The sequence below is a fragment of the Ochlerotatus camptorhynchus genome, unplaced genomic scaffold (genome assembly GCF_037179485.1).
Source record: "Ochlerotatus camptorhynchus isolate MF236.1 unplaced genomic scaffold, CSIRO-AGI_Acam_v1.1 ptg000231l, whole genome shotgun sequence".
NCBI lineage: Eukaryota > Metazoa > Arthropoda > Insecta > Diptera > Culicidae > Ochlerotatus > Ochlerotatus camptorhynchus.
The window spans coordinates 1,487,495-1,514,524 of record NW_027040721.1 but is presented as its reverse complement, the minus strand read 5'-3'; the positions used below and the strand labels follow the sequence as shown (position 1 = coordinate 1,514,524).

Here is a 27,030-nt window from a genome sequence, read left to right as displayed (position 1 = left end):
CTAAATTATGTTCTTCCCAAAATGTGTAAACATCATTTGACATAAAAAATTTCAAATAAAATTTTGAAAGTTAGCGGGGGAATTTTCGCCAACTAATTTAGGTAGTGATAATTTTGAAGTAAAAAACATTAACCACCAGTGGACGAAATACTTTAAGACAAATGATAGCAGTGAGTTTAAACTGATGTACCTGCTTTGCATAATACGAGAGTATTAAATAAATCGGATAAATTTATTGTATTACTTCATTCGTGAATTTAACGATTTACATAGTTGGAGATGCTTAACGTCAAATATCAAACTTGAAGTGGTCATTTTATACGATAAATGAGGAGGTTAGAGTTGATAGTTCCGTTAGAGTACGGCAGTGTGAAAATTCTATATAGAGAGTAGAAAGCGAGCCAATGACAATTTTGAGAAAGGTACGATAGAACTCGATCGATTTACACTCAAGTCGCCATCTGATTTTCCATCAATCATACTGTCATTGGTCGAAATGTACAGTAGCAGCACCTCCACCCGTGTTTTCTTGAGATCGTTGAGTTGACGATGACAGGAGCACATACAGAGGTAGAGGCAACAATAGCTGCAATTTCCAAACCTATCGATTAGTTGCTTACGGAACTATCAACACTATACTTTCATCTCCTCAGATATCGTTTAAAATGACCGATTTAAGACTGATATTTTACGTTAAGCATCTCCAACTAGTTATTTCGTAATACTTGTCATTTTTTTTAATGCATGTTAAGTCGTATATGATGTCAAATTGAATCACTAACAAAGTAATTTGCACGTATATCTTGTTGGCTTTTCACGCTTCTGTAGCAAGCTGTAAAGGATCTCATCTAAATGATTTAGATTCACTGCCACAACATTTTTTATATTGTCGCGCTTATGCTAAAATCTCATTTGGTGATGGTCGAAGGATTCTACATAGGTGTGTACTTTAGATAGTATTTTATGGCAATGGCTTGGGGAGCGAATCTTAGATAAAGAGCCACCATGTGTTAAATCAATGGGCGCATGTTACCGAAAACATCATCAACTCAGAACTTTGCACATTAAAAATGATAATTTGTGATCGAAAAACATTCTGTTTTCAAAACAGATCACGAAGCTGGTAATGCAGCAAATTGATTCATATATCCCATGTTAGGAATGCTCTTCATGTAAATCTTTAGATTCTAGACCAAACTTGGTTTTATTGGATCCCATGGGATAATTACCGATTTCCCGAGTTTGTTCCCGCAATTCTAGCAATCTTCACGGTTGTGCGATATAAATTTACATTAAGCATAAAACCGAATACGATTTTTCTGGAACTGCCCACGAAGTCTTCAAAACGTGTCTATGCAAATTCTCTCAAACCTATTACGAGATGAACTAGCCTACGGCTAAAAATCTCAAACCTATACAGGATTTCATTTGATTGATCTCAAGCATCCCAAAGTGTTTATCAGAATTATGAAAATTACTGCTAACATTCCCTACATTCTCCGCAGAACACTCCAAACAAAATCATAAAAATCGTCCTAAGAATGGCCACTTCGAATTCGGCTTCTCAAAATTTCCTGAAATTCATGGAACTTTCCTGGAGTTCCAGAATTTTGAAGCTTCGAAACTTCTTTGAAATGTTCCCATATTTTCCTAATGTACATGAAACATTCGTGGAGCTCTCGGATCTTCCCTAAAGTTCCATGGACTTCTATGAAGTTCCCGAAGTTTTTCCTGAAGATCTCTGGAAGCTTTTGAAGTTTTTCTGAAATGCCGTTCTTCTTCTTCTTCTCATTTCAAGCTTAATGCTTGTCGCATTTTAGTGTACTGTGTGCTCTCAACATTAGTGTTCTAGACATGGAATCAAAAATATCTCCAAATGACAAAATGACAAGCGAACAACGAACGCTATGTCAGAAGTGGAAAGCAATAATGATTTTCATGACAAGCAGCCCGAGCGATACAGCTCACTCGGAGCGGTAGAAGGAAACGAACAAATTGTTGTCAAGCTGCTTCACGAAGTAAAGCAGAAGACGATACACGTGTGTTAATGGGAATGTTTTTTGTTATGTCTTTTCTCGATTCAGATCAAGCTATGTCCTCTTCCAACAAAGCAATGTTACAGAGCAAGTTTGTCATGGTAGTCGTAGCAACCAGGGTCGTGACCAGGGTATCATTTAAACCATTTGTGGAATAGTTCAATCATTTGGGTTATCGTTCGGGTATGGTATTTTTTATTAGTGAAGGTAAACCGACTTCACTATTCAATAATGTCCTGTGTATGGTTTGTCTGATTTTTATTTTCCAGTGTGATTGACCGAAAGATGCCGTAATGGCTTGGATCATGGCATGGACAACAAAACAGTGTTTATATAATACGAAGCATGTATTGTATAAGAATAAGCATGTCAGACAGCGGGTCTGAGAGCGTACATATATTTTTTTTAGAGCTTCAGAGAGGTTCGGAGATCTACTGAGAAATTTGTAGAGCTTCAGGGTAGTTCGTAGATCTTGAGAACAGAACTACAAACAAATTAAAAGAAATTTACGGAAATTCATAAAAACAAATCACAAGAGAGGTCGTAGATCTTCAGGTAAATGTTCAAAGAAATTTTCAAAACTTCTAGCAAGCAAAAATAATTTCAGATCAATTTGTAAAACTTTAAGCGAAATTTTGCAAATCTTCCGCGAAATTCGCATGACTTCAGACAGTCCATGAATCGACAGTGACATATAAAGTATTTCAGAGAAGTTCTCTACCGAAACATTATTCAACATCAGAAAAGTTCGTAGATCTTCAGCACAAAGCTACAGAATTTTGAAAAAAAAATACATGACTTCTGAAAAAATCACAAGAATGAAGACCTCCAAAAAAGTGTGCAGATTTTCTGATACATTTTCAGAATCTCAGAAATATTAATGGATCTTCAGTAAAATTTGCAGACCATTCCTAGTTGAGCATTCAGTCGGTTAACAACGTCCCGGTTTCAGTTGCGCGGCATCTAGTTTTTTTCGGTGTTTTTTTCCGCCCGAGCGGTTTTTTTCACCCCCCCATTGGGTGCCCCAAGTGACCAGTGTCCAACAAAGGAAGTGGAATTCCATCGGCCGAGCCCCTTGGAGTTACCATCCAGCTTTAATTCATCCCGGTAATCCATCACCGGAGTTAACGGCGTCGTCAAGTCCATCATTTTTTCACGCCGTCGCGAGGGTGTGCAAGTGATAGTGAAGCGTGTCGTATCACCAGCTTGCCGACCCACCAACACCAACCATCACCACCGGATAGCAGCGTGGACCAACACCAACGCACCACGTGATAACAGCGTTTCCACACACACGCTTTGTGCCGGTGGAGTTAAGTAGCGAATAAGTTTTATTTATTGCCCCTTTGTTTTAGTTTCCCCTTTCTCCCATCCCACGCAAATATTTTCTTCTTCTTCTTCTTTTTCTCTTGTCCCTGTGTGTTCCCTGTGTGTAGTTGTTTTGTATCTATTGCGGTGGCAGTTGCCCCGCAATGGATGGTAATAGTGATGGCGGGGGGAATACCCTTCCTGCCCTTCCCACTGAAGACGAACTGTCCGACGTGGAAACGTCAGCCACGGTGAAGAAGTACACCGGAACCATCCCGAAGCGGCCCAGGCGAAAACGAGCACCGGAGCCCGTACCGCCTACCCCATCTCCTCCTACCCCGCCTAATCCATCGCCACCAACACCACCAGCACCGTCACCCCCCGCACCACCAAACCCGTTTCCCCCTACCCCACCTAATCCCTCTCCCCCCACACCGCCAAAACCGTCTCCCCCTACTCCGCCTAACCCCGCCAAGAAAACAAAAACTGCCCCCCGCCATAAGTCATACCCAGACGCCTCGACAGGCCCATGGGTTGTTTTTTTCCGACCCAAACAAAAACCGCTTAACGTTAACCAGATCGAAAAAGATCTATTCAAACGTTTCTCGTCAGTGACCGACATTTTGAAGGTGAGGCCAGACAAACTGCGCGTCACTGTTGGTAACCGCAAGCAGGCGAATGAGATTGTTGCCTGCGAGCTTTTTACGTTAGAGTACCGCGTTTACATTCCCAGTCGTGACGTGGAAATCGAAGGAGTGGTCACCGAAGCGAGTTTGACCTGCGATGACTTCTTGAAGAGGGGGGTTGGTGTCTTCAAGAACCCCGTTCTTCCAGAAGTCAAGATTCTTGACTGCACCCAAATGCAGTCAGCATCCCTCGACGGGACAAAAAAAATCTATTCGCTGACTGACTCGTTTCGAGTGACTTTCTCCGGATCGACTCTGCCAGATTACGTCCGAATTGGGAGGGTTCGACTTCCTGTGCGGTTGTTTATACCAAGGGTGATGAACTGCACCAAGTGCAAACAATTAGGCCACACCGCCGCCTTCTGCGGCAATAAGCCACGATGCGATCAGTGCGGCGAGAAGCATGCGGAGGGTGCTTGTGGTGCTCCTCCTAAATGTGTTTATTGTTTGGCACCTCCGCATCCTCTCGCAGATTGCCCGAAGTATAAACAGCAAGGAAAAAAACTTGAACGGTCTCTGAAGGCGCGCTCTCAGCGTTCCTTTGCGGAGATCTTGAAGACTTTCAATCCTCCTCCCAAAATCACTCCGGAAAAAGAAAACAATAATCCGTTCAATCTTCTCCCAGTTGACGAGGACGACACTGACTCAGAGGGCAATGACGGAAGTCCTTTTGTTTTCAAAGGTCCTTCAAGGAAGCGATCCAAGAATGACTCGCAGAAAACTAAAAAAACTGACTCCCAAGCCCACTTGGATAAATCAAGAGGTCACGGAAATAAACCGAAACCCAATCCACCGGGTTTTAAGCCTGTCGATTATGACAAAGAATTTCCGGGGCTTCCGGGAACATCTAAAACCCCAGATGTCCCAGTTTTGCAACCAGAACAGCAGAACGCCATGTTCACGCTTTCTGGAATTGTGGACAGCATTCTCGATCTGTTCAACATCACTGACCCTCTTCGGAGCATCATTAACATGATGCTTCCAGTCGTGAAACCTTTTCTGAAGCAATTTGCTTCCAAGTGGCCCCTCCTTGCTTCATTCGTATCCTTCGATGGATAATTTTCCAAAAAATGATACGGTATCTCTCCTTCAATGGAATTGTAGAAGCATTTTACCAAAACTAGACATATTCAAATTTTTACTGCATAACATACACTGTGATCCCACTGCGTCCTAGCAAGAAGAACGGTCGACTTGTTTCGCGCTCCGTTAATTTGGAAGTTTTCTCGCTATTATCTGACGTAAATAATCAGTTTTTTCTCGCTTAGTGATTCCTGGCATAATTCCCGATAAATTTATCAAAAAGTGAGTTTTTTTCTGAGAAGAAAGTGTGTTTTCGGCATCATCGGAAGGAAAATTGTTTTTGCGATTGCCAATTCGCCAACCATTTTGCGCACCATCGGTGCGTGGTCACGCATACCTGTGCACACGGATCATCGTCATCGAGTGTCAGCATCTGCCTCCACATTCAAACCGCTCATCCATCTCGTGTGTTCAGCTGAGTGCCGAGCTTCATACAAGCACACACCAACGAAGACCGCCCGCACACGCGGATCGAAGATCATCAAAGCTGCGCGTCGCTCCGCTGCTGCTGTGTAAACGCTCGGTGGTAGTATAGGTAGTAGTATAGGATTATCAGATAAGTTTTTGTTCTTGTTTCTTTCTTTCTCCCATCAGTTAAATTTTAAGTTTGTGTTTTTGTGTTTGTATTTTTTTTTCTCGTGTATTGTGTCCGAGTAATTTTGATTATCGTTGCAGTGGTAGAGCGTTTTTCGCTCCCACTAGTACGGCAAAATGGACATTTTGTCGGAAGACGAAATGGACGTTTTGTCGGAAGATGACACCACTTTGCCACGCGATAGCAAGAAGGGTCGAAAACGTCTGTCATCCCAGAAATCAGATGATGCTTCGTCATCTCAGTCTGGTAATGGACAGGGACAGATAAGCCCCCGATCGCGAGCCTACCCAGAAGACTCGACTGGCCCATGGGTTGTTTACTTTCAGCCCAAAAAGAAACCTTTGAATGTAATGCAAATTACTAATGATCTGACGAAGCGGTTCTCGGCCGTGACCGAAATCTCGAAGGTGAGGTACAATAAACTTCGCGTTGTCGTCTCTAACCTGAAACAAGCTAACGAGATTGCTGCCTCCCAGCTCTTTACACTCGAGTATAGAGTGTACATCCCAGCTCGTAATGTGGAGATCGAAGGTGTGGTCACCGAAGCGAGTCTGACCCCCGAGATCTTGGCGAAGCAAGCGGTTGGCCGTTTCAAGAACCCCTTGCTTCCCACGGTTGAGATACTGGAAGTCCAGAAGCTGAACTCAGTATCTTTCAGCGAGGGTAAAAAGAGCTTTACCCCCACAGACTCGTTTCGAGTGACCTTTTCTGGTTCAGCCCTTCCTCACTACATCGAGTTGGGAAAACTTCGGCTACCTGTGCGTTTGTTTGTTCCTCGGGTCATGAACTGCCAAAACTGCAAACAGTTGGGACATACGGCCTCTCACTGTGGCAGCAAGGCACGCTGTTCCAAATGCGGGGAGAAGCACGAGGATGGCGCCTGCACAGTCACTGCACCAAAATGCGTGTACTGTAAGGGAACTCCTCATGGTCTCTCATCGTGCCCGGCGTACAAACAACGCGGGGAGAAACTAGAACGCTCTCTTAAGGAGCGTTCCAGGCAGTCTTTTGCAGCAATGCTAAAAACAGCCACACCATCAACCAACGACAAAAATCCCTTTGCTGTTTTGTCTGATGGCGAGTCTGACTCTGACTTGGCTGAGGAGGGAGTTTCTTTCAGTTTTCCGGAAGGTTCTGCACGGAAACGAAAACGCATCCGTTCGCGGAAAGTTGCAGATAAGGAACCCCAAATCAGCTTGCCCAAATCAAGGAGTGATGGAAAAAAGGAAGTTTCAACTCCTCCTGGTTTCCGCAGAACTGACTATAACCAGAACTTTCCATCTCTCCCGGGGACATCAAAAACCCCTGATGGCCCATTTTTAAGAACAGAAGCCCCTTCTTCATCCGGGTTGTTCTCATTTGATAAAATTGTGGACGATATTCTCAAGTACCTCAATATTTCTGATCCTCTCAAAAGCATTGTTCTGGCAATGCTTCCTGCTGTGAAGACTCTCTTGAAGCAATTGACATTGAAGTGGCCCCTCATTGCAGCAATCATTTCCTTCGATGGATAATTTTCCAAACGAGGTCGGGGATTTGATCACTGTTCTACAGTGGAATTGTCGAAGTCTCATTCCTAAATTAGATTCTTTTAAGTTTTTAATTCACAATAATGATTGTGATGCATTTGCTGTTTGTGAAACTTGGCTCTCTTCAGATATCGATCTTCCTTTTTATGATTTTAACATTATTCGACTGGATCGTGAGGATTCGCGTGGAGGAGGGGTACTTTTGGGGATCAAAAAGTGCCATTCCTTCTATAGAGTGAATCTTCCACAATTTCCAGGTATTGAAGTTGTTGCATGTCAGGCTATTATTAAAGGTAAGAGCCTTTGTATTGCTTCTGTTTATATTCCTCCTAGAGCCGTTGTTAATCGCAAACAACTTTCAGATATCTGTTCGGTACTTCCTGCTCCACGGTTGATTATGGGAGATTTGAATTCCCACGGTACAGGCTGGGGGGAACTGTATGATGACAACCGTTCTACTTTGATATATGACCTCTGCGACAGCTTTAATATGACAATTCTTAACAATGGAGAAGTAACACGTTTGGCTGGCCCATCCTCGAATGGAAGTAGATTAGACCTCACACTTTGCTCTAACTCATTATCGTTGGATTGCACGTGGAATGTGATCCAAGATCCTCACGGTAGTGATCACTTGCCGATCAAAGTTACCCGTAATATCGATTGGACAAAGTTCAAGAATGTGATAGAAGATGCCGTAACGTCGGTAGAAGGGCTTCCACCGTTGGAGGAATATAACTTCCTCTCCAATCTGATCTTGGACAGCGCGCTTCAAGCTCAAACTCGGCCGGTTCCAGGAACGTCTTTCCGTAGGAAACCTCCTTCCCCTTGGTGGGACCAGCAATGCACTGAGGTTTATCGTAAAAAGTCCGACGCGTTTAAGCTTTTCCGGAAACGTGGAACACCCGTACATTTCGAAGCGTACTCGGCTCTTGAACGCGAACTCAAGAGCCTCATCAAAGCCAAGAAACGCGGATACTGGCGGCAATTCGTGGACGGATTATCGCGCGAAACGTCGATGAATACGCTTTGGAATGCGGCGCGAAGGATGCGTAACCGGTCTTCAAACAACGAGAGCGAGGAGTACTCCGATAGTTGGATTCTCAAGTTCGCGCGAAAAGTATGTCCTGATTCTGTGCCGGCACAGATGATTCCTCGCGAAACGACGAATTCGGTAGACGAGATCAGCCAGCCTTTTTCAATGCTAGAGCTCTCACTCGCGCTCCTTTCGTCGTGTGGCAATTCGGCTCCGGGGGCTGATAGAATCAAGTTCAACTTGTTGAAGAACCTCCCAGACGTCGCTAAGAGGCGCATGTTGAACTTGTTTGGTCAGTTCCTGGAGCTTAATATTGTTCCGGATGATTGGAGGCGGGTGAGAGTTATAGCCATTAAAAAGCCTGGAAAACCAGCGTCAGATCACAACTCGTATCGTCCCATTGCGATGCTATCGTGTATTCGAAAATTGTTGGAGAAAATGATCCTTTTTCGCCTGGACAAATGGGTTGAGTTGAACCACCTACTCTCAGATACTCAATTTGGTTTCCGTAGGGGCAAGGGAACGAACGACTGTCTCGCGTTGCTTTCCACTGAAATTCAGTTGGCTTTTGCTAATCAAGAGCAAATGGCTTCTGTCTTCTTGGATATTAAGGGGGCTTTTGATTCAGTATCGGTTGAAGTCCTTTCAGACAAACTCCACGCTTGTGGCCTTTCTCCATTAATTAATAACTTTTTGTACAATTTGCTGTCAGAGAAACATATGAGCTTTTCTCATGGAAACTCTACAGCTTCACGATTTAGCTACATGGGTCTCCCCCAGGGCTCATGTTTGAGCCCCCTTCTGTATAATTTCTACGTCAGAGAAATTGACAATTGTCTAAGGGACAACTGCACGTTGAGACAACTTGCAGATGACGGAGTAGTGTCTATGACAGGACCCAGAGAGGCCGACCTGCAAGGACCCTTACAGGATACCTTAGACAATTTGTCTACTTGGGCTATCCAGCTAGGTATCGAATTCTCCACGGAGAAAACTGAGTTGGTCGTTTTTTCTAGGAAGCATAGCCCAGCACAACCAAAGCTTCAACTTTTGGGTAAACCGATCACTCATTCTATGTCCTTCAAATATCTTGGGGTCTGGTTCGATTCAAAATGCACCTGGAGATCCCACATTGAGTATCTGAAGCGGAAATGCCAACAAAGGATCAATTTTCTCCGAACAATTACCGGAACGTGGTGGGGAGCCCATCCGCAAGATCTTCTAACGTTGTACCGGACAACGATTTTATCGGTTTTAGAATACGGTAGTTTTTGTTTCCAGTCGGCGGCTAAAACTCACATCATCAAACTGGAACGGATCCAGTATCGCTGTCTTCGTATCGCGTTAGGATGCATGAACTCGACTCATACGATGAGTCTCGAAGTGTTAGCGGGCATGTTGCCACTCTCTGATCGGTTTTCGGAATTATCCCTCAGGCTCCTCACCCGTTGTGAAATTATGAACCCACTGGTGATTGCAAACTTTGAGAAGCTTCTTGAGCTAAACCCTCAAACTCGTTTTATGTCATTGTACTACGTGTACATAACACAGGATGTCAGCCCTTCGCAGCATAATCTCTATCGTGTTTGCTTCTCCGACTTCGACAGTTCTGTTAATTTTGATTTATCAATGACGCAAGAGATTCGCGGAATCCCAGAGCATCATCGTTCCATGATTGCTCCGTCAATTTTCGCTGCAAAGTTTGGCCAAGTTGATTCCGCAAGATCGTTCTTCACAGATGGATCACTAATAGAGGCGTCCGCAGGTTTTGGTATTTATAACGAATTTCATAGCGCCTCTCGAATGCTTCATGCTCCTTGTTCCGTATATGTTGCTGAACTGGCGGCAATACATTATACGCTAGAAACGATCGCCTCACTTGCACCAGATCATTATTTTATTTTTACGGATAGTCTCAGTTCTGTCGAGGCTATTCGCTCCATGAGGCCGGTAAAGCACTCCTCGTATTTTCTCATGAAAATACGAGAGCTTCTAAGTGCTTTATCTTTAAGATCTTTTGTCATCACCTTTGCATGGGTCCCATCTCATTGCTCGATTCCGGGCAATGAGAAGGCGGACTCGCTTGCAAAGGTGGGCGCTATGGATGGCGATATTTACGATCGACAAATCGCCTACGACGAATTTTTCTTCATTTATCGTCAACAGTCACTCGCCAGCTGGCAAAATAAATGGAGTGAAGGGAGTTTGGGACGATGGTTGTATTCAATTATCCCTAAGGTGTCGAAGTGTCCTTGGTTCAATGGTTTGGAGGTGGGTCGAGACTTCATTCGTGTGATGTCTCGCCTCATGTCCAATCACTATTCACTAAGCGCTCACTTGTTCCGTGTTGGGCTGGGGGACAGTAATCTCTGTGAATGTGGACAAGGTTACCAGGACGCAGATCACATTATTTGGTCATGTGCTGAGCACCGTGGAGTCAGATCCAAGTTGTACGATTCCCTTCGGGCTCGAGGTAGACAACCTAATGTTCCAGTTCGGGATATTTTGGCTAGACGCGATCTGGAGTTTATGCAACTCATATATGTTTTCTTGAAGAATATTAACCATAGATTGTAAGTTTGATTAACCTTGTGTTTAGTTTGTGTTTTGTATGTGTGTGTGTATTTTTTTTTTGTAGATTTGTTTCTGTAATAATTGTATAATTACAGAGTTGATATAACGTCGATAGGATTAAGTATTTGTTTTAGAAATAGTGAAATTTTTGAATCATAAATCATATTCCAAATCTCCTTTTCCCTCTCCCGATCCAAACAATTGTCATCCACTAACCTCGAGAAGACCGCGAGTAATCGGTTCCAATCCTTTAATTTTAGATTTAAGACATTTATAATGTATAAAGAAAATGATAACTTGGCTCTGTAAAGTTTATTCGAATGAGCCTGTACAAATAAAGTAATTAACAAAAAAAAAAAAAAAAACATACACTGTGATGCGTTTGCTCTCTGCGAAACATGGCTCTCTCCAGATGTTAACCTTTCTCTTCACGACTACAACATTATCCGTCTCGATCGTGCAGATTCGTACGGTGGGGTGCTCCTAGGGGTCAACAAACAACACTCATTCTACAGAATCGACCTTCCTCCAGTGTCAGGTATTGAAATTGTCGCATGTCAGGTGAATATTAGAGGTAAAACCTTCAGTATTACCTCGTTATACATCCCTCCGAGAACGGCTGTTTCTCGGCGAGCGCTATCTGATATCTGCTCAGTGCTACCTGAGCCGCGGTTGATCTTAGGGGATTTTAATTCCCACGGTACAGGCTGGGGAGAGCTGTACGATGACAACCGCTCAACCATCATCTATGACCTATGCGACGATTTCAATATGACCATTCTAAACACCGGTGAAGTAACTCGAATAGCCAAACCTCCAGCAAGAGAGAGCAGACTAGACTTGTCACTCTGTTCGAACTCACTATCATTGGATTGCATGTGGGAGGTAATCCAAGACCCCTATGGTAGTGATCATTTGCCCATGAAAATTTCGATTTCCAACGGTTCATCTTCACAGTGTCCAATCAACATCGCGTACGATCTCACGAGAAACATCAATTGGGAAGAATACGCGATCGCGGTCCGTGACGGTTCAGAATCGGTCGACGTTCTCTCTCCGTTGGATGAGTACTCCTTCCTATCGCGGCTCATAGTGGATTGCGCGCTTCAAGCACAAACGAAGCCTGTTCCTGGCACTACCATTCGCAAACGTCCTCCCACTGTGTGGTGGGACCAGGAATGCACCGACGTGAATAAAGAGAAGTCTACCGCGTTTAAACAGTTTCGTAAATACGGTTCCCGCGAATACTTTGAGCGGTATACGGAGCTAGAGGAAAAGTTTAAGAGCTTGGTCAGGGCCAAAAAACGCGGTTACTGGCGTCGGTTCGTCGAAGGGCTATCGCGAGAGACTTCCATGCAAACGCTCTGGAATGTCGGCAGGAGAATGCGTAACGCGGCATCGTCGGTCAACGAGGGCAAGGAGTACTCTAACAAGTGGATTTTCGACTTCGCGCGTAAGGTTTGTCCCGATTCGGTTCCGGTCCGATGCAACACTCGCGATCCGCCGCTGGAAAACGATGACATGGACTCCCCGTTTTCGATGGTAGAATTCTCAATTGCTCTTCTTTCATGCAATAACTCAGCTCCGGGAATTGATCGAATCAAGTTCAACCTGCTCAAGAACCTCCCAGAAGTCACAAAGAGGCGATTGTTGAACTTGTTCAATCGATTCCTTGAGCTCAACGTTGTTCCGGCTGATTGGAGACAAGTGAGAGTTATCGCCATCCAGAAGCCCGGTAAACCCGCTTCGGATCATAATTCGTACCGTCCCATCGCGATGCTGTCGTGTATTCGGAAGCTGTTAGAAAAAATGATTCTTCTTCGTCTGGGCAAGTGGGTCGAGGTGAATGGCTTACTCTCAGATACGCAATTTGGATTCCGTAGGGGCAAAGGGACGAACGACTGCCTTGCGTTGCTTTCAACTGAAATCCAATTAGCCTATGCTGAAAAACAGCAGATGGGTTCAGTTTTCTTGGACATTAAAGGGGCGTTTGATTCTATTTGCATCGACATCCTTTCGGAAAAACTCCATGCGAGTGGGCTTTCTCCGATTATCAACAATTTCCTGTTTAATTTGTTGTCCGAGAAACGAATGAGCTTCTCTCATGGCAACACGGAAATTGCACGAATCAGCTACATGGGTCTTCCACAAGGCTCATGTTTAAGTCCCCTCCTGTACAACTTCTATGTCAAAGACATTGATGAATGTCTGGCCGAAAATTGCACGCTAAGGCAGCTTGCAGATGACGGCGTGGTTTCCATGGTTGGACCAACAGCACCGGACCTGCAAGGACCATTGCAAGATACCTTGGATAATTTGTCTACTTGGGCAATGAATCTGGGTATCGAATTCTCTCCGGAGAAAACAGAGATGGTTGTTTTTTCTAGGAAGCTTTATCCAGCACAGTTTCAGCTTCAACTTATGGGTAGAACAATCACTCACAGCATGTCGTTTAAGTATTTAGGTGTCTGGTTCGATTCCAAGTGCACTTGGGGAAAACACATAGCGTATCTGAGGCAGAGATGCCAACAGCGAATCAATTTCCTTCGTTTCATTACCGGCACTTCATGGGGAGCCCATCCGGAATATCTGATAAGACTCTACAAGACCACCATTCTCTCGATTTTGGAGTACGGTAGCTTTTGCTTTCAATCGGCGGCGGGGACGCACATATTGAAGCTCCAAAGGATTCAATATCGTTGCATTCGAATCGCGCTAGGTTGTATGCAATCGACGCATACCATGAGTCTTGAAGTTCTTGCGGGCGTCCTCCCCTTAACAAATCGTTTTGCGGATTTATCGTTCCGGTTCCTCATCCGCTGTGAAGTCATGAACCCGCTGGTGATCGAAAACTTTGAGAAGCTGCTAGAGCGGAATCCTCAAACACGATTCATGAGCTTGTACTACGAGTACATGACTCTGGACATCGGCCCCTCCTCGTTCAACCCCAATCGCGCTGTCTCCCATCATTTCAGTGATTCTTCCGTGAGATTCGATCTCACAATGAGGCAGGAGATTCAAGGAATTCCAGAGCCTCACCGTGCCCTGATTGTCCCAACTATTTTTGCGAACAAATACCGCCACGTCCCCACCGAGAAGAGATTTTTCACAGATGGGTCGGTGATAAATGCGTCCACTGGTTTTGGAGTATTCCACGATCTTCATAGCGCCTCATACAAGCTTCAAAAGCCGTGTTCGGTATACGTTGCTGAACTAGCAGCTATATCGTACACGTTAGAGCGTATTGCCTCACTTCCACCTGACCATTATTTCATTTTTACGGATAGCCTAAGCTCCCTGGAGGCTATGCGTTCAATGAGGCCGATGAAGCACTCGGCGTATTTCCTCCAGGAAATACGATCGTCATTGAGTGCTTTATCAAACAGCTCACATGTCATCACCTGGGTATGGGTCCCTTCTCATTGCTCTATCCCGGGCAATGAGAAAGCGGACTCGCTGGCCAAGGTGGGCGCTATGGAAGGCGATATTTACGAGCGACAAATCGCCTACCACGAATTTTTCACGATTTCTCGTCAGCAAGTCCTCGCCAACTGGCAACAAAAGTGGAATGATGGTGATCTGGGAAGATGGCTACATTCTATTGTCCCACAGGTGTCGATCAAACCCTGGTTCAAAGGGTTGGATATGAGTCGTGATTTTATTCGTGTAATGTCCAGGCTCATGTCCAATAACTGTTCGTTAAACGCCCACCTCTTCCGTATTACGCTTGCCGACAGCAACTTGTGCACCTGTGGAAACGGTTATCACGACATCGAGCATGTTGTTTGGTCCTGCTCCTTGCATCATGAGGCGAGATCCGTTCTGTGTGATTCCCTTAGGGTCCGAGGAAAACAACCCTTTAAGCCAATTAGAGACGTCTTGGCTTGCCGTGATATCGACTTTATGAAGCTTATTTACGACTTTCTTAAAGCTGTTGATTTATGTGTTTAGTGTTTTGTGTTTTAGTCATCCTTTACGTTTAAGTTTTAAATTAGTTCAAAATGCTTTCCCTTGTCCTCCCTCCAAATGATAAATAAATGTAATCCCTAATCTCGAGTAAACCGCGAGTAATCGGCCCCCATTCTACTAACATTAGTTGTAAGAAAATGATATTCACACACAATTATGTAAAAATATTCGGCTCCGCAAAGCTAACGCATTTGAGCCTTGACAAATAAATGGATTATAAAAAAAAAAAAAAAAAAAAAATTTGCAGAACTTCAGGGAAGTTTGGCGATTTCAAAAAATATTAAAACTTCAAGGAAGCTCAAATATTTTCAGATAAATTTTGACAACTTTAGGTAATTTAGAAGACCTTCAGGGAAATTTTCAGACCTTCAGGGTAGCTCGAGAACCTACAGATGAATTTACAAAACATCAGAGAAGTTTGCAGATCTACTGAGAAATTTATTGAGCCTCTAGGTTTTTTTTTGTAGATCTTGGGAATATAGCTACGGAGCTTAAGACAAGTTCACAGAACTTTAAAGATATTTTCAGGAATTTGAAAGAAAGTTTCACAGTTTCAGACAAGTGTGAGATCTTCAGAAAAATTCGTTAAACGTCAGCAAAGCACCTCAATGCCAAAAACAAATCGTAGCGAAGTACAAAAGTACAACATTATGCAGAATCCATGGAAGTCGGAAATAAATAGAGCTAAAGAACTTCAGAGAAGTCCGCAGGCCTTAAGAGAAGTCCGTAGACCTTCCTTAAGAGAAGTCTGTAAAACGTCAGAAAGTTCATACGTTTTTAGAAAAAATTGCAAAACTTCAGCAAAACTCACAGATCTTCGGGAAAGTTCGCCGATCTTAAGAAGTGTTTACACAACTTCAGAGAAATTCATAAATCGTCAGAAAAAACTTCAGTGAAGTTCAAATATTTCCAGATAATTTGCAAAGCTTTGGGTAATTTCAAAGAATTTCTGATAAATCTGCAGAACTTTATGAAAATCCAAGAATCCACAAAGAAATGTACCGAACTTTAGAAAAGTTCGGAGATCTACTTTGAAATTTATTGAACTTCAGGGCAGTTTGTAGATCTTTAGAGCAGAAATACAGTACTTCAGAATACTTAACAGAATTTGAAATAAATTTTAGGAACTTTAGAAAAGTTCAGAGGGTAGATCGAAAATGAACTCAAAAATTAGCAGAAGTTTAAATAAATTTTCAGAATTTTACTCCTGTTCTTGGATTTTGAGAGACATTTACAGAACTTCAGGTAAGTTCGCTGATCTTTAGAGATATTTGCACAGCTTCAGAAAACTTAGTAAAACTTCAGAAAACTTCCTAAAACTTCCGTAAAGCTCAAAAATTTCTAGATAATCTTTTAATTCTTTAGGAAATTGTGTAGATGTTCAGAGATATTCGCAGATATTCATTGAATCATGAAAGTCTACAGAGAAAATGACGGAACTTTGCGAAAAGTTCGTAGATTATTATAAATTTTGTGAACATCAGAGATAATTGTTGATCTTCAAGGATCTTAAATCTTCAGGGATTCAGAAACTTTGTAGATTTTTAGGAAAATTTGCAGAACTTCTGAAGAACACACAGAACTTCAAAGAAATCTGTAAAACTACCGAGAAATTTGCAGATCGTCAGGAATGATTGTTGATATTTAAAGAAATTTTACCGGAGAAGAGAAACAAAACTTCAGGGACGTCCGGAGGTCTTCAAAGAATTATGCAGAGTTCAGTTGTAAACGGAAATGTTCAGAACTCAAAGAATCATGTAGATCTAGTGAGAACTTTTCCCACTAGCTTGTCTAAAGTTGGGATCGACATCCTGGCGAAGTTTTGAAATCCACTTTCATCTTCATATTGCAGCTCTTGAAGGACAAGATGAGCCCTGCCGGTGTTCTTCTTGAGCAACCATTTCCTACTCCACAAAGTTCACCTTCTCCTTCTCATTTTATTTAAAATAATAAATGCAAATACGTCTGCCGAAACTAGAGCAAATTTCCGGAAATTCATGATGGAAGTATTCACTTTTGAATCCTGATACAGTTTTGTTTTGAAATCTAAATTGACAGTTCTTTCGACATGTGGAAGCAGTGTGAACACCAGCAAACTGGAGGGTTTGACAAAGTGTGTCGAAAGTAAATTCGAGCAGATTTTTCATTATGGCGGCGGAAAATCAGACCCAGAAATCAGATAGTCTAAAAGGACCTTTAGTTTGACAGTTGCACCATGACGAAGTGGCAGCGTATTCGTGATGTGTCCCACGCGCAAATGTCGCAAGAAGACATTTCAATCGCCGTGGGAGTGTCCCGGTGGACCGTCAAAAGGGTTTTAGACCGAGAAAAGAAAGGACAACTATCCGCGAAGGTGGCCACAGGTCGTCCGAGGTCAGCTCGGGTTCCGAGGGTTATCGCTGCTATCAAAAGGAAGATCCAGTGCGTTCAATAAGGAAAATGGTAAAGGAACACGGGATCAGTGACTTTACGGCACGGAAGATCGTAAAGGAAGATTGCGGGGTGAAGTCGAGGGCACGGAAAAAACTCACATGATTACCAACCGCATCCGGGAGCTACGAGTCGAACGATGCAAGAAAATCTTGAACTTCCTTAAGCGAAAAAATCCGATAATCCTGTTCACCGACGAGAGCATGTTTACAAGAACGTGTATCTGACCAAGCATCCTGCTAGCATTATGGTGTTTAGATTGGTGGCTTGCGATGGCAAAAATGGACCCGGTGTTCATTCCAGAAGGCGACAAGGTCAACACGGAGGTCTACATCGGGATTTTGAATAAGTATGTTCTTCCGTGGATCAAAGAACAGTACGGTCCGAAGCCAAATGTTGTATTTCAACAAGATGGGGCTCCGTGACACGCCTCGAACCGCACTTAGAAGTGGTTGCAGGAACATCTTCCGTTCTGAGCGAAGGATATGTGGCCGCCATCCAGCCCCGATCTTAATCCACTGGATTACTTAATATGGCGTGTCATGAAGGCCAAGGCCTGTTCTAACCGCCCCCCGAGTACAACAAGCCTCAAACAAACATTGACCCGTACCTGGAGAGAAATGGATCCAGACTACATTATTAGAACCTGCTGTGCATTCCGGAAGCATGTGGAGGTCGTAATTGCAGCAAGTGGAAACTCGATCGATGATTAACATAGTTTAAGACTCTGAGAAACATCCTCCCTTTGAATAATTAAAAAAAAACTCTAAAACGAAATTTTTGAGAATTTTTTTAATTTTGACATTGTTTAATGGTGCAAATATTATCACGCATACGGTAGCTTCCCAGAGGTTCGTGGAACTTATGTAGAGTATTTACGATTTTCCTCGAGTTGTCTGAAATTCTTTGAAGTTTTCTCGACATTCTAGAACATCGTAAAAGTGTCTGCATTTTCCCTGAAGATGATGGAACTGTAAATTGACTGGTGGTTGGTGTAAAACTTGATCAAGTCATACTAATGGCTGTGTCCTGCATCAAAGAGAGGTTTCCTTTACATACATACATCACTTACATTTCCATGAAACTTCCCTGAAGTGCCCTAAATTTTACAGAATTTCTCAGAATTTTCCTTGTTATCCCATAGTCAATTCATTAAACTTCCATGAAATTCTTGATATTTCCTTACACTCCTCAGATCTTTTTGAAAGTTCCAACAATGTTTTTGGACCACCTCTAGAACCACCCTGAAGTACTTCCTACTCTTCTGATGATATTCTTGGAATCACGATGAAATATTTTTTTTCACTGCATTATAGAGACTTTCAGTCCTAGACTGGTTTGTCTCGTCGCCCTAAAATTGTTGAAACTGTCCTAAAGATCTTAGCTTCACGACGTTTTCTGCACTTCCGTGAACTTTTTGGAACTGCTAAGTAGTTTCAGATTTTTTGCTTAAGTTATCTGAAGCTCCTTGATGTTCTGTGGACCATCTTTTGGACATTTTGGCTGTTCTCGCTATTTTTCTAAATTGAATGTAACTCGCAAATTAACCAGTAGTTCTTGGAACTCCCATGAAGTTCTCGCAATCGACCTGCTATTCATGGAACCTTAAATTCTTAGAACCACCCCGGAGTTCACGTAACTTCCCATAAGAACTATAAACTCGACTAATGTCCTAATGTCGTCCCGTCAATGTGACTCCCCTGAGGCTCTTTGATCTACACTGAAGTTTCCAAAATTATTCAGAAATCTATTGAATTTCCTTAAGCTATCGCAACCAACCCTTAAAGATCTTATGGCTTCCACGTAGCTCTTTAAGTTCTCAGGTCTAACTTCGTTGAAATTTTTGCAATTTCCATGAATTAACTGAACTTTTTGAAGGTTCTTACATTTTTTGTGTTCTTGCATCAATTCTGATGTTCAACCATTAATGAAACTAACGTAATGCTTTCAATATTTTTCAAATTTCCTGGAACTTCATTGAAGTTCCTGGACTTTGTTTTTGGAACATCTGTAAAGTAACAATTTTATTCTGAAGTCAATCCAATATCCCGGAAAATCGTAATAGTTCAAAGTAATGGCTGCAGTGATGAAAATACCCAACACGAAAATGGCGTAGAAGCATTTAAAATTTTCCTGAAATTTTCGTACCTGCCATAAAGTTCCGACATATTTTTCGCATTGTTATGGAACTGCTCTCTGACCTTTCCAACAGATCTTTAAACATTCCTGACGTTTTCTGGAGTTTCTTGAAGTTCATGTAAAATTCCTACGATAATCCAGTTCCAATTCCAAGTAAATCCAGAATTTACTAATTCTCTTCAGTAGAGTTTAGAATCACTTTGGAAAGTAATGAAACACTTTAATGCTTTTGAAGTGTTGGTACACTTCACAAGTATCGATTCACATAGAAAAGTATTGCAATATTCAGTGCAGTGCAGTATTTTGAATCACTTCAGAAAGTACTTAATCACTTTAGAAATGTTTGGAATCACATGAAAAAGCTTGGAATTACTTATGAAAATAATCCAATAGCTTTGAAAAGTAATTAATCACTTCAGAAATGTTTGGAATAACTTTAAAAAAGACTTAATCAGTTCATAAAAGTTTGAAACCACTTCGAAACATTTCAGTATTGATTAACTTATGAATCGCTGAAGTTCTAAATCACTTCGGAAAGTACTTGTTGCGGCACTTGGCACCACTGCGTGAATGAAACAGGGTAATGTTAATTTAGCGTGCGTAAGATCCACCCACCTTGTGCGGATCACCTTGTGCGGATCACCTTGTACGGATCACTTATATCGCGCAAACGTCAAACGAAGGATGGAGAAAAATAATAGACGAAAACATTAGTGTGAGAAAGACTTTATTACCGCTATTGCTTTGAAAAATAGTGGTTACGCGGTGAATAATTGCTCTTGGTGAACCTGAAAATAGAATTAGAATTAGTGATCAACAGTTGAATTCGGGTTGAAGAAAATAGTGAAGGTGAAATATAAATTGAATATCAAATAGAAAGAATATTAACATAAATTGCATTTAGTTTGCAGATAGTTGAGGGAGAGAAAGAGCTTGAATAGTGATAGCTAGGAGTGAAAACTAGTTATGTATGTAATGTGAAACAAAACGTAATGATGCAATTTAAATAAACACTATATTTCAGTTTTGAGCTGCAACAACAAAAAACTGCTTCAAAAAAATAGTTTGAGATCCGAAACAGTACTGAATCACTTTTACAAAATTCGGAGCACTTAATAAATGTTCAGAATCACTTCGAAAAGAACTGAGTCAGTTCAGAAATATTTGCAATCACTTCGGAAAATGTAATTGAGCACTTTATCAAATGAGTTAGAACTTTTCTGCAGCGATTCAATACTTTCCGATGTGATTCCGAATTTTCCAAATGCAAGTCAGTACTTTCCGAAGTGATTTAGAACTTTTCTTATGTTGATCAGTACTTTAAGCATTGAGTTCGAATATTTCTGGGTTGATTCAGTTATTTTAGAAGTGATTTAAAATTTTAATAAAGTGATTCAGTACTTTCCGAAGTGGTTCAGTGGTTCCGAAATGAGTCCGATCATCTCTGAAGTGATTCAGTACTTCCCGAAGTGATTCCGGACAGTTCTGAAGTGATTCAGTTCCATCCGATGCGATTTGAACCATTCTGAATTTATTCAGTTAATTGCGAAGTGATTTAGAACTTTTCTGAAGTGAATCAGTACTTTGAGATATGATTCTAATAATTTCTAAATTGATTCAGTACCTTATGAACTGATTCAAAATTTTTCAAAAGTAATGTAGCACCGTCTGAAGGAATTAAGAAATTTTCCGAAGTGATTTAGTTCTTTCAGAAGCAAATTCTTTTTTTTATGAGGCGATTCAGTACATTCTGGAGTGATTCAGTACTTTCTTAAATGATTCAGTACTTTTTGAAGTGATCCTGATTTTTTCTGAAATTATTCAGTACTTTCTAAAATGGTTCATTACTTTCCGAAGTGATTTCGATCATTTCTGAAGTGAATCAGTATTTCCCGAAGCGATGCCTATCAGTTCTGAAGTGATGCAGTATTGTTCGAACTGATTCCGATTTTTCAAAAGTGTGTCAGAACTTTCCAAAATGAACTAGAACTTTTCAAATTGATTCCGAATACTTCTGGGATGATTCGGTTCTTTTAGAAGGGATTTAGAATGTTTACAAAGTGATGCAGTATTTTTCAAAAAGATTTCCGAAGTGATTCAGAATATTTCTTAAGTGATCAAGTACTTTCCTAAGAGATTAAGAACCTTTCTGAAATGACTGAGTACTTTCCGAAGTGATTTTGAACATTTTTCAAGTGATTTCGGAACATTTCTGAAGTGATTTAGTTCTTTTAGAAGTGATTATGAATCTTTATTAAGTGATTCAGTACTTTTCGAATTAATTTGGAACATTGCTAAAGTGCTTCAGTACATTTTTAAGTGATTTCGAACGTTTCTGAATGGTTCGGTACTTTTCACAGTGATTTCGTATTTTTCAAAAATATTGCAGCACTTTCGAAGGTGATTTAGAACTTTTCTGAATAGATTCAATGCCTTGCGAAGTGATTCCGAATTTTTTTTTTTGGAAATCATTCAGTACTTTCTAAATAAATCTGAAATTATTTAGTTTTTTCTAGATGTGATTCCGATTTTTTTATTGAGTGTTCAGAACATTTCCGAAGTAACTCAGTGTATTTCTTAAATGGTCTATAACTTTCTGAAGGGAGTTAGAACTTTTCTTTAGTGATTCCGAACATGTATTAAGTGATTTAGTATTTTCCGAAGTGGTTCAGAACATGTCCGTAGTGGTTCAGTTCTTTCCAAAGGGACTCCAAATATTTCTAAAGTGATTTCTTAAGAGATTCAGAACTTTGATGAAGTGACTCAGTATTTTCTGAAGTGATTGCGATCATTTCTAAAGTGATTCAGTTCTTTCCAAAGTGATTCCTATCAGTTCTGAACTTATTCAGTATTTTTCGTACTGATTCCGAATTTTTCAAAAGGAAACCAGTTCTTTCCGAAGTGATTTAGAACTTTTTTCTGAAGTGAATCAGTACTTTTCGATTTGATTCCGAATATTTCTGGGATGATTCATCTCTTTTAGAATTGGTATCAATTTTTTATAAAATGATGCAATACTTTTTGAAGCGATGCAGAACATTTCCGAAGTGATTCAGTACATTCCAAAGTGACTCCTAAAATTTCTAAAGTGATCTAGTACTTTCCTAAGAGATTAACAACCTTTCTGAAGTGACTCAGAATGTTTCTAAAGTGGAGCATTTCCACTCAGACTCGCAAATCGTTTCGGATCGATGTTTTTAGAATTACTTGTAATTTTACACTGTTGTTTGTTACTACCCCGAACATGCCATTTTACACATTTGTTTACTTAGTTATGGATGCGCCTTACTTATGACAAGGACTTATGTTTTTTTTTATCGAAATTTGATTGAAACTCGTGAATCTGATTAAAAAACTGTAAACTGCAAGGTTCAAGGAAAGTAAATGCGCTTTTCATTAAAAATATTCTCATATTGGACACTCACGAATAATATTCATAAAGGTCGAAAATTACCCAAATTACACGATTAGTAAGTTTTAAACTATGAATATCTCAGAAATAACAACACTGAGCAATTTAGGTATCATGAGCGTTATTGTTGTAAATTTCATGTATTTCAATATTTTCACTAAATCATATTTTTTTGGGTGTTGGTTGGAAATGCTAACATGAAACTTCAGTGTGACAATTTATTAGCTAGAGAATGAACTTTAGAAGAGGGTAGGTGGAAAGTTTCGTTAGAGTACGGCAGTATGAAAATTGAATAGAAGTTAAAAATGAGCGAAGGGCCATTAATGCGACAGTATAAAGTCAAACGCACATCTTTTGCCTAACCAGTACGATGTACGCAGCGACTTGAAATATGTCTTCAAGTCTACAGCAGTTTCTTAAACTCAAATAAAAACATTTCCAATAGTTCACACGTTATCTGAGCTTCAATTTGATAGAATTTTTTTACATATACAATTCCAAATATTTTAAGTTTGTATTTAGTTTTAATTTTTTTTACGAAAGCACACAATTATTTTTAACAGTGTATTTTTTCTAAAATGGAACAACACTGCTCCCCAACTTCGCGAAAGACACTATTTCGATCAAACAAATCGTTCTCGAGATAGGTAGTTTTGAATTAATGGAAATCATTTTTGCATAAGCCCTTTTAAAAGGTTAGTCACGTACAATACTAACAAACCAAACGTGCAGCATGTAGGGCAATCACAAATAATTGTGCAAAATTTCCACTTAATTATGCGTGCTAGTTCCGAAGTAGTCCTCCACCCAATGATTGATATATAATATAAATAAAGAATGCCCTAATACATTTCTCTCTCAGGCATACCAAAGTTATTCTCAACGAAACAAGAAACAGTTATCATTTGAAACAGTGCTTTGAGTTCTGTTTCACATATCCTTAAATACCCCTTAAGAACCCAATTGTTTTGATGTGTCAATACTTTTGTTCACTAGATATTTTTTAAATAATTCTACGACTCCTATTGACATTAAGATCGAAGCACACATCAAATTGAAAGAGCTTCTTTCCCTAGATAAGTCGATCTTGTTTATGCATGTTAATTTAATCGTTGAACTATTAATTTGCGTTTATTTACTTCACAAGCTTATTGCTGCTCAACCATACTAACTCATCCCCGTTGTTTCGCCCGATTCACAGTTCCCGCCCGGACGATATGGGCCGCCGAGGGCCATCTGGCCGAGCTGCCGTGCGACATCACCGCCCCCGGTTCGCAGGATGCCGTCAAAGTGGTCCTCTGGTTTAAGGATTCAATCGGTGTCCCCCTCTACTCGGTGGATTCCCGATCCGGTGTGCCGGTGTCCGAAGGCGTCCAGTGGGCCACCGGGGACGATTTGGGCCAGAAGCTAAAGATCATCATCAGTGGCAATCTGAAGGAAGCCCGGCTGCAGATCAGCAACATCAACCAGTCGGACTGTGGCGTGTACCGGTGCCGGGTGGACTTCTTCAACTCACCCACCCGGAACTACCGGTTCAATCTGACGCTCGTCGGTAAGTTGTCGTGAAATTTATTTGCTATGCCAAATACGACGGTTAAAAATGCTTGTCTTGTCTTCGACAGTACCACCAGAAGAGCCGCGGATATTCGACGCCCAGGGAAAGGAGATCGCCACGGTAGCGGGACCCTTTCGGGAAGGGCACGAGCTATTCCTGTCCTGCCAGGTATCGGGAGGTAAGTCGCAAGCAACAATCGGAAATCTGATTTAAAGTTTTACTGCAATCCAATAACATATCGAGAAGGCCTCCCAACATTCTTAAGCTCGAGGAAAGAGGGTAGTCACAACTTTACGATCCACCCGAAGGCATGGAAAACTATGATTTTAGATAGTCCCCATTTGCCCGCAATCAAACATATACATACACATAGAGAGTCGCCCGGTTCAAAGTTTTACGAGCAGACGATGATGGGAGGGATCCGACCCCGGGTTTGCCATAAAACGACGCTTCAGTCAGCGGGAAAGTTGTTTGTTGCTCGGATCGATCTAAAGTAAACTGCTTGCAGTTAAATTCGTCGAGAGGAAGAGTAGATATGTGTAGGTGTACCTACCTACTAGTGGCAACAATGATGAAGACGACGACGAAGTACAAGGAAGGATGTACAATTTAAGAATAAGGTACAACATCAACATCGGAGGCAAGCACTTTTCCGACTGCCATGTGAGGGTGAGGGGGTAAGTGATGAAAGGGTTGTTTTTATTAGCTGGTATGGACCTCCCTCTCAGTGCTCACTTGAAGTGACACTTTTCAGTTGAGTAAGCTTTTTATACGCGGAACGTCAACAGTGACACGACAGCGCTGTGTTTGGAGAGACATTTTAAGAGTTGATGATATAGCCCCACGGATACCAGTCAGATCACCACCCACCTGGGGGTGGGGCTAGTCGTAAAATAAGTGTCTTAGAGGGGACCTACGGGTCTTGAGTTGAGAATTTAAGAGGACGGGTGCGTCTCGAATTTAAAACTCGTGGTGGAACGTTAAACTTCAACTCTATGTTTCAGCACAGCTTTTGTGAATGAGAGGGGGTGAGGGAGAATTTTAAATTTTAATTTGGATTGTTACACAGTTCAAGACTGCCAATTTGTTCCAACACACGAACTACTTTCTATACATTTTGACACGAACAAAAGGATTGGACAACTTTTCCAATATCATCCCATATTATGCAAGAAAGACGCCACCTTAAAACTGCCAGCTTGACGAACACGTCCATATTGATATCGTGGAACGTGTTGATTCCGATTATCAGCAGCTCCGTCCGGGTTCGAGCAAAGTCCCGGTGATACTTCGAACAGTGCGGCAGCATGGTACAAACTTCGAACGCAATCTCACCAATTGATGCATGCTTCGGATTGGAAAATCGTTTTCACTTGCATTTAATTGATTTATCGAAAATGACTTACTTACAACATACTGCAAGCAATCATGAGTTCGCTGAGCTGAAGGTGCCGTTCCTTGAATAGAGACTGCAATTTTTTTACCGACGATTGCGAACATCGGCAAACTATTGCAACTCTTAATCCGATTAACATTGAAGCTGTTCCAAAGCCGCAAAAATACTTGCTCAACCTGCTGACACTGTTTTGGTTTTCATCAGTGGCCCGGCTCTGATTGTGAACGATTTAGGTAGTATTTTTAGGTAACTATTTAGCTTTTAGCACAACTTTGCTACTACGAATCCACAAAAGACATTAAATTGGAGGCGGATTCTGGTACGGAATTACAGGCTGCTATTCTGAGCAACTTATCTTCATAAAATTAAAAATTACATTTAGGTATTAATTAGCAAATATGAATAGTAGTTAACTTTAACATAATTATGATAAAACAATCATTTCATCCAGTTCACTTTAAAACAAACAAGTATGAAAGGAGATTGCTTAGAATAAAGATAAAAGTAATAAGCGCAATACGACATTAAATTTGAATCTGATACGGTAGGCCATATAACAGAGTCGATAGCCATTGCAAATCAACCATCTCTACCTGCTTATTTTCCTAACTTTCACTATTATTGCTGTTACTCTGACTATCCCCTATGTTCAACAGCTTTCCTTACTATCCGGTATCGTAAACAGGATTCATTTGACCCCTGTGGTTATTATTCTGTGATGCCAAATCTATACCTCTACCCTGGTGCAGTATGGACAGCAATTTTTCGCTGGTGACTTGGCCCTATGACCCCCTTCTGTGCTTGAAAATGAAAAAAAAAAATGAAATAAAGAAGGGAATATTCCCTTCTTTGAAAATATAACAAAAGGAAATAATTAATTATTGGATGAACGATAAAGAAGGGAATATTCCTTTCTTTGAATATATAAAAAGAAAATAATTTAATCTTTGGATGTATGATAAAGAAGGGAAGGGAATATTCCCTTCTTTTAATATATAAGGAAAATATGTAATCAATAGCTTTTGGCAAGGGATTCGGGGTAATGACCATTTGGGATAATAACGTGTGGAATAATGTTATAAATTTGTAATCGATAGTTCAACGTTCCATGCACCGATTTTTCAATCCATAACGAGAAATTCTTCAACTCAGGTCTAGACTCAGGTCGAACAATTCTTTGATAAGGTTTAACAGTTTCCGACTGGTATTGCATATTGAATTGAATTGCATATTAGACCCTTTGACTTTTTAAATGGTGAACGAAGTGCTCGAAAACTTGAAG

The 27,030-nt window shown here is 41.2% G+C and overlaps 1 protein-coding gene across 4 annotated transcripts in view; it reads left to right on the top strand.

The window, feature by feature from the left end:
* Window positions 1-27,030, top strand: part of side (sidestep) — a 671,279-nt gene that overhangs the window by 404,827 nt on the left and 239,422 nt on the right. For all 4 annotated transcript variants that reach the window (XM_065225556.1, XM_065225558.1, XM_065225557.1 and 1 more), the window contains 2 exons: window positions 23,999-24,349; window positions 24,420-24,530. In XM_065225556.1, coding sequence (XP_065081628.1) covers window positions 23,999-24,349; window positions 24,420-24,530 — 462 coding nt within the window. The remainder of the gene's footprint in view (window positions 1-23,998; window positions 24,350-24,419; window positions 24,531-27,030) is intronic.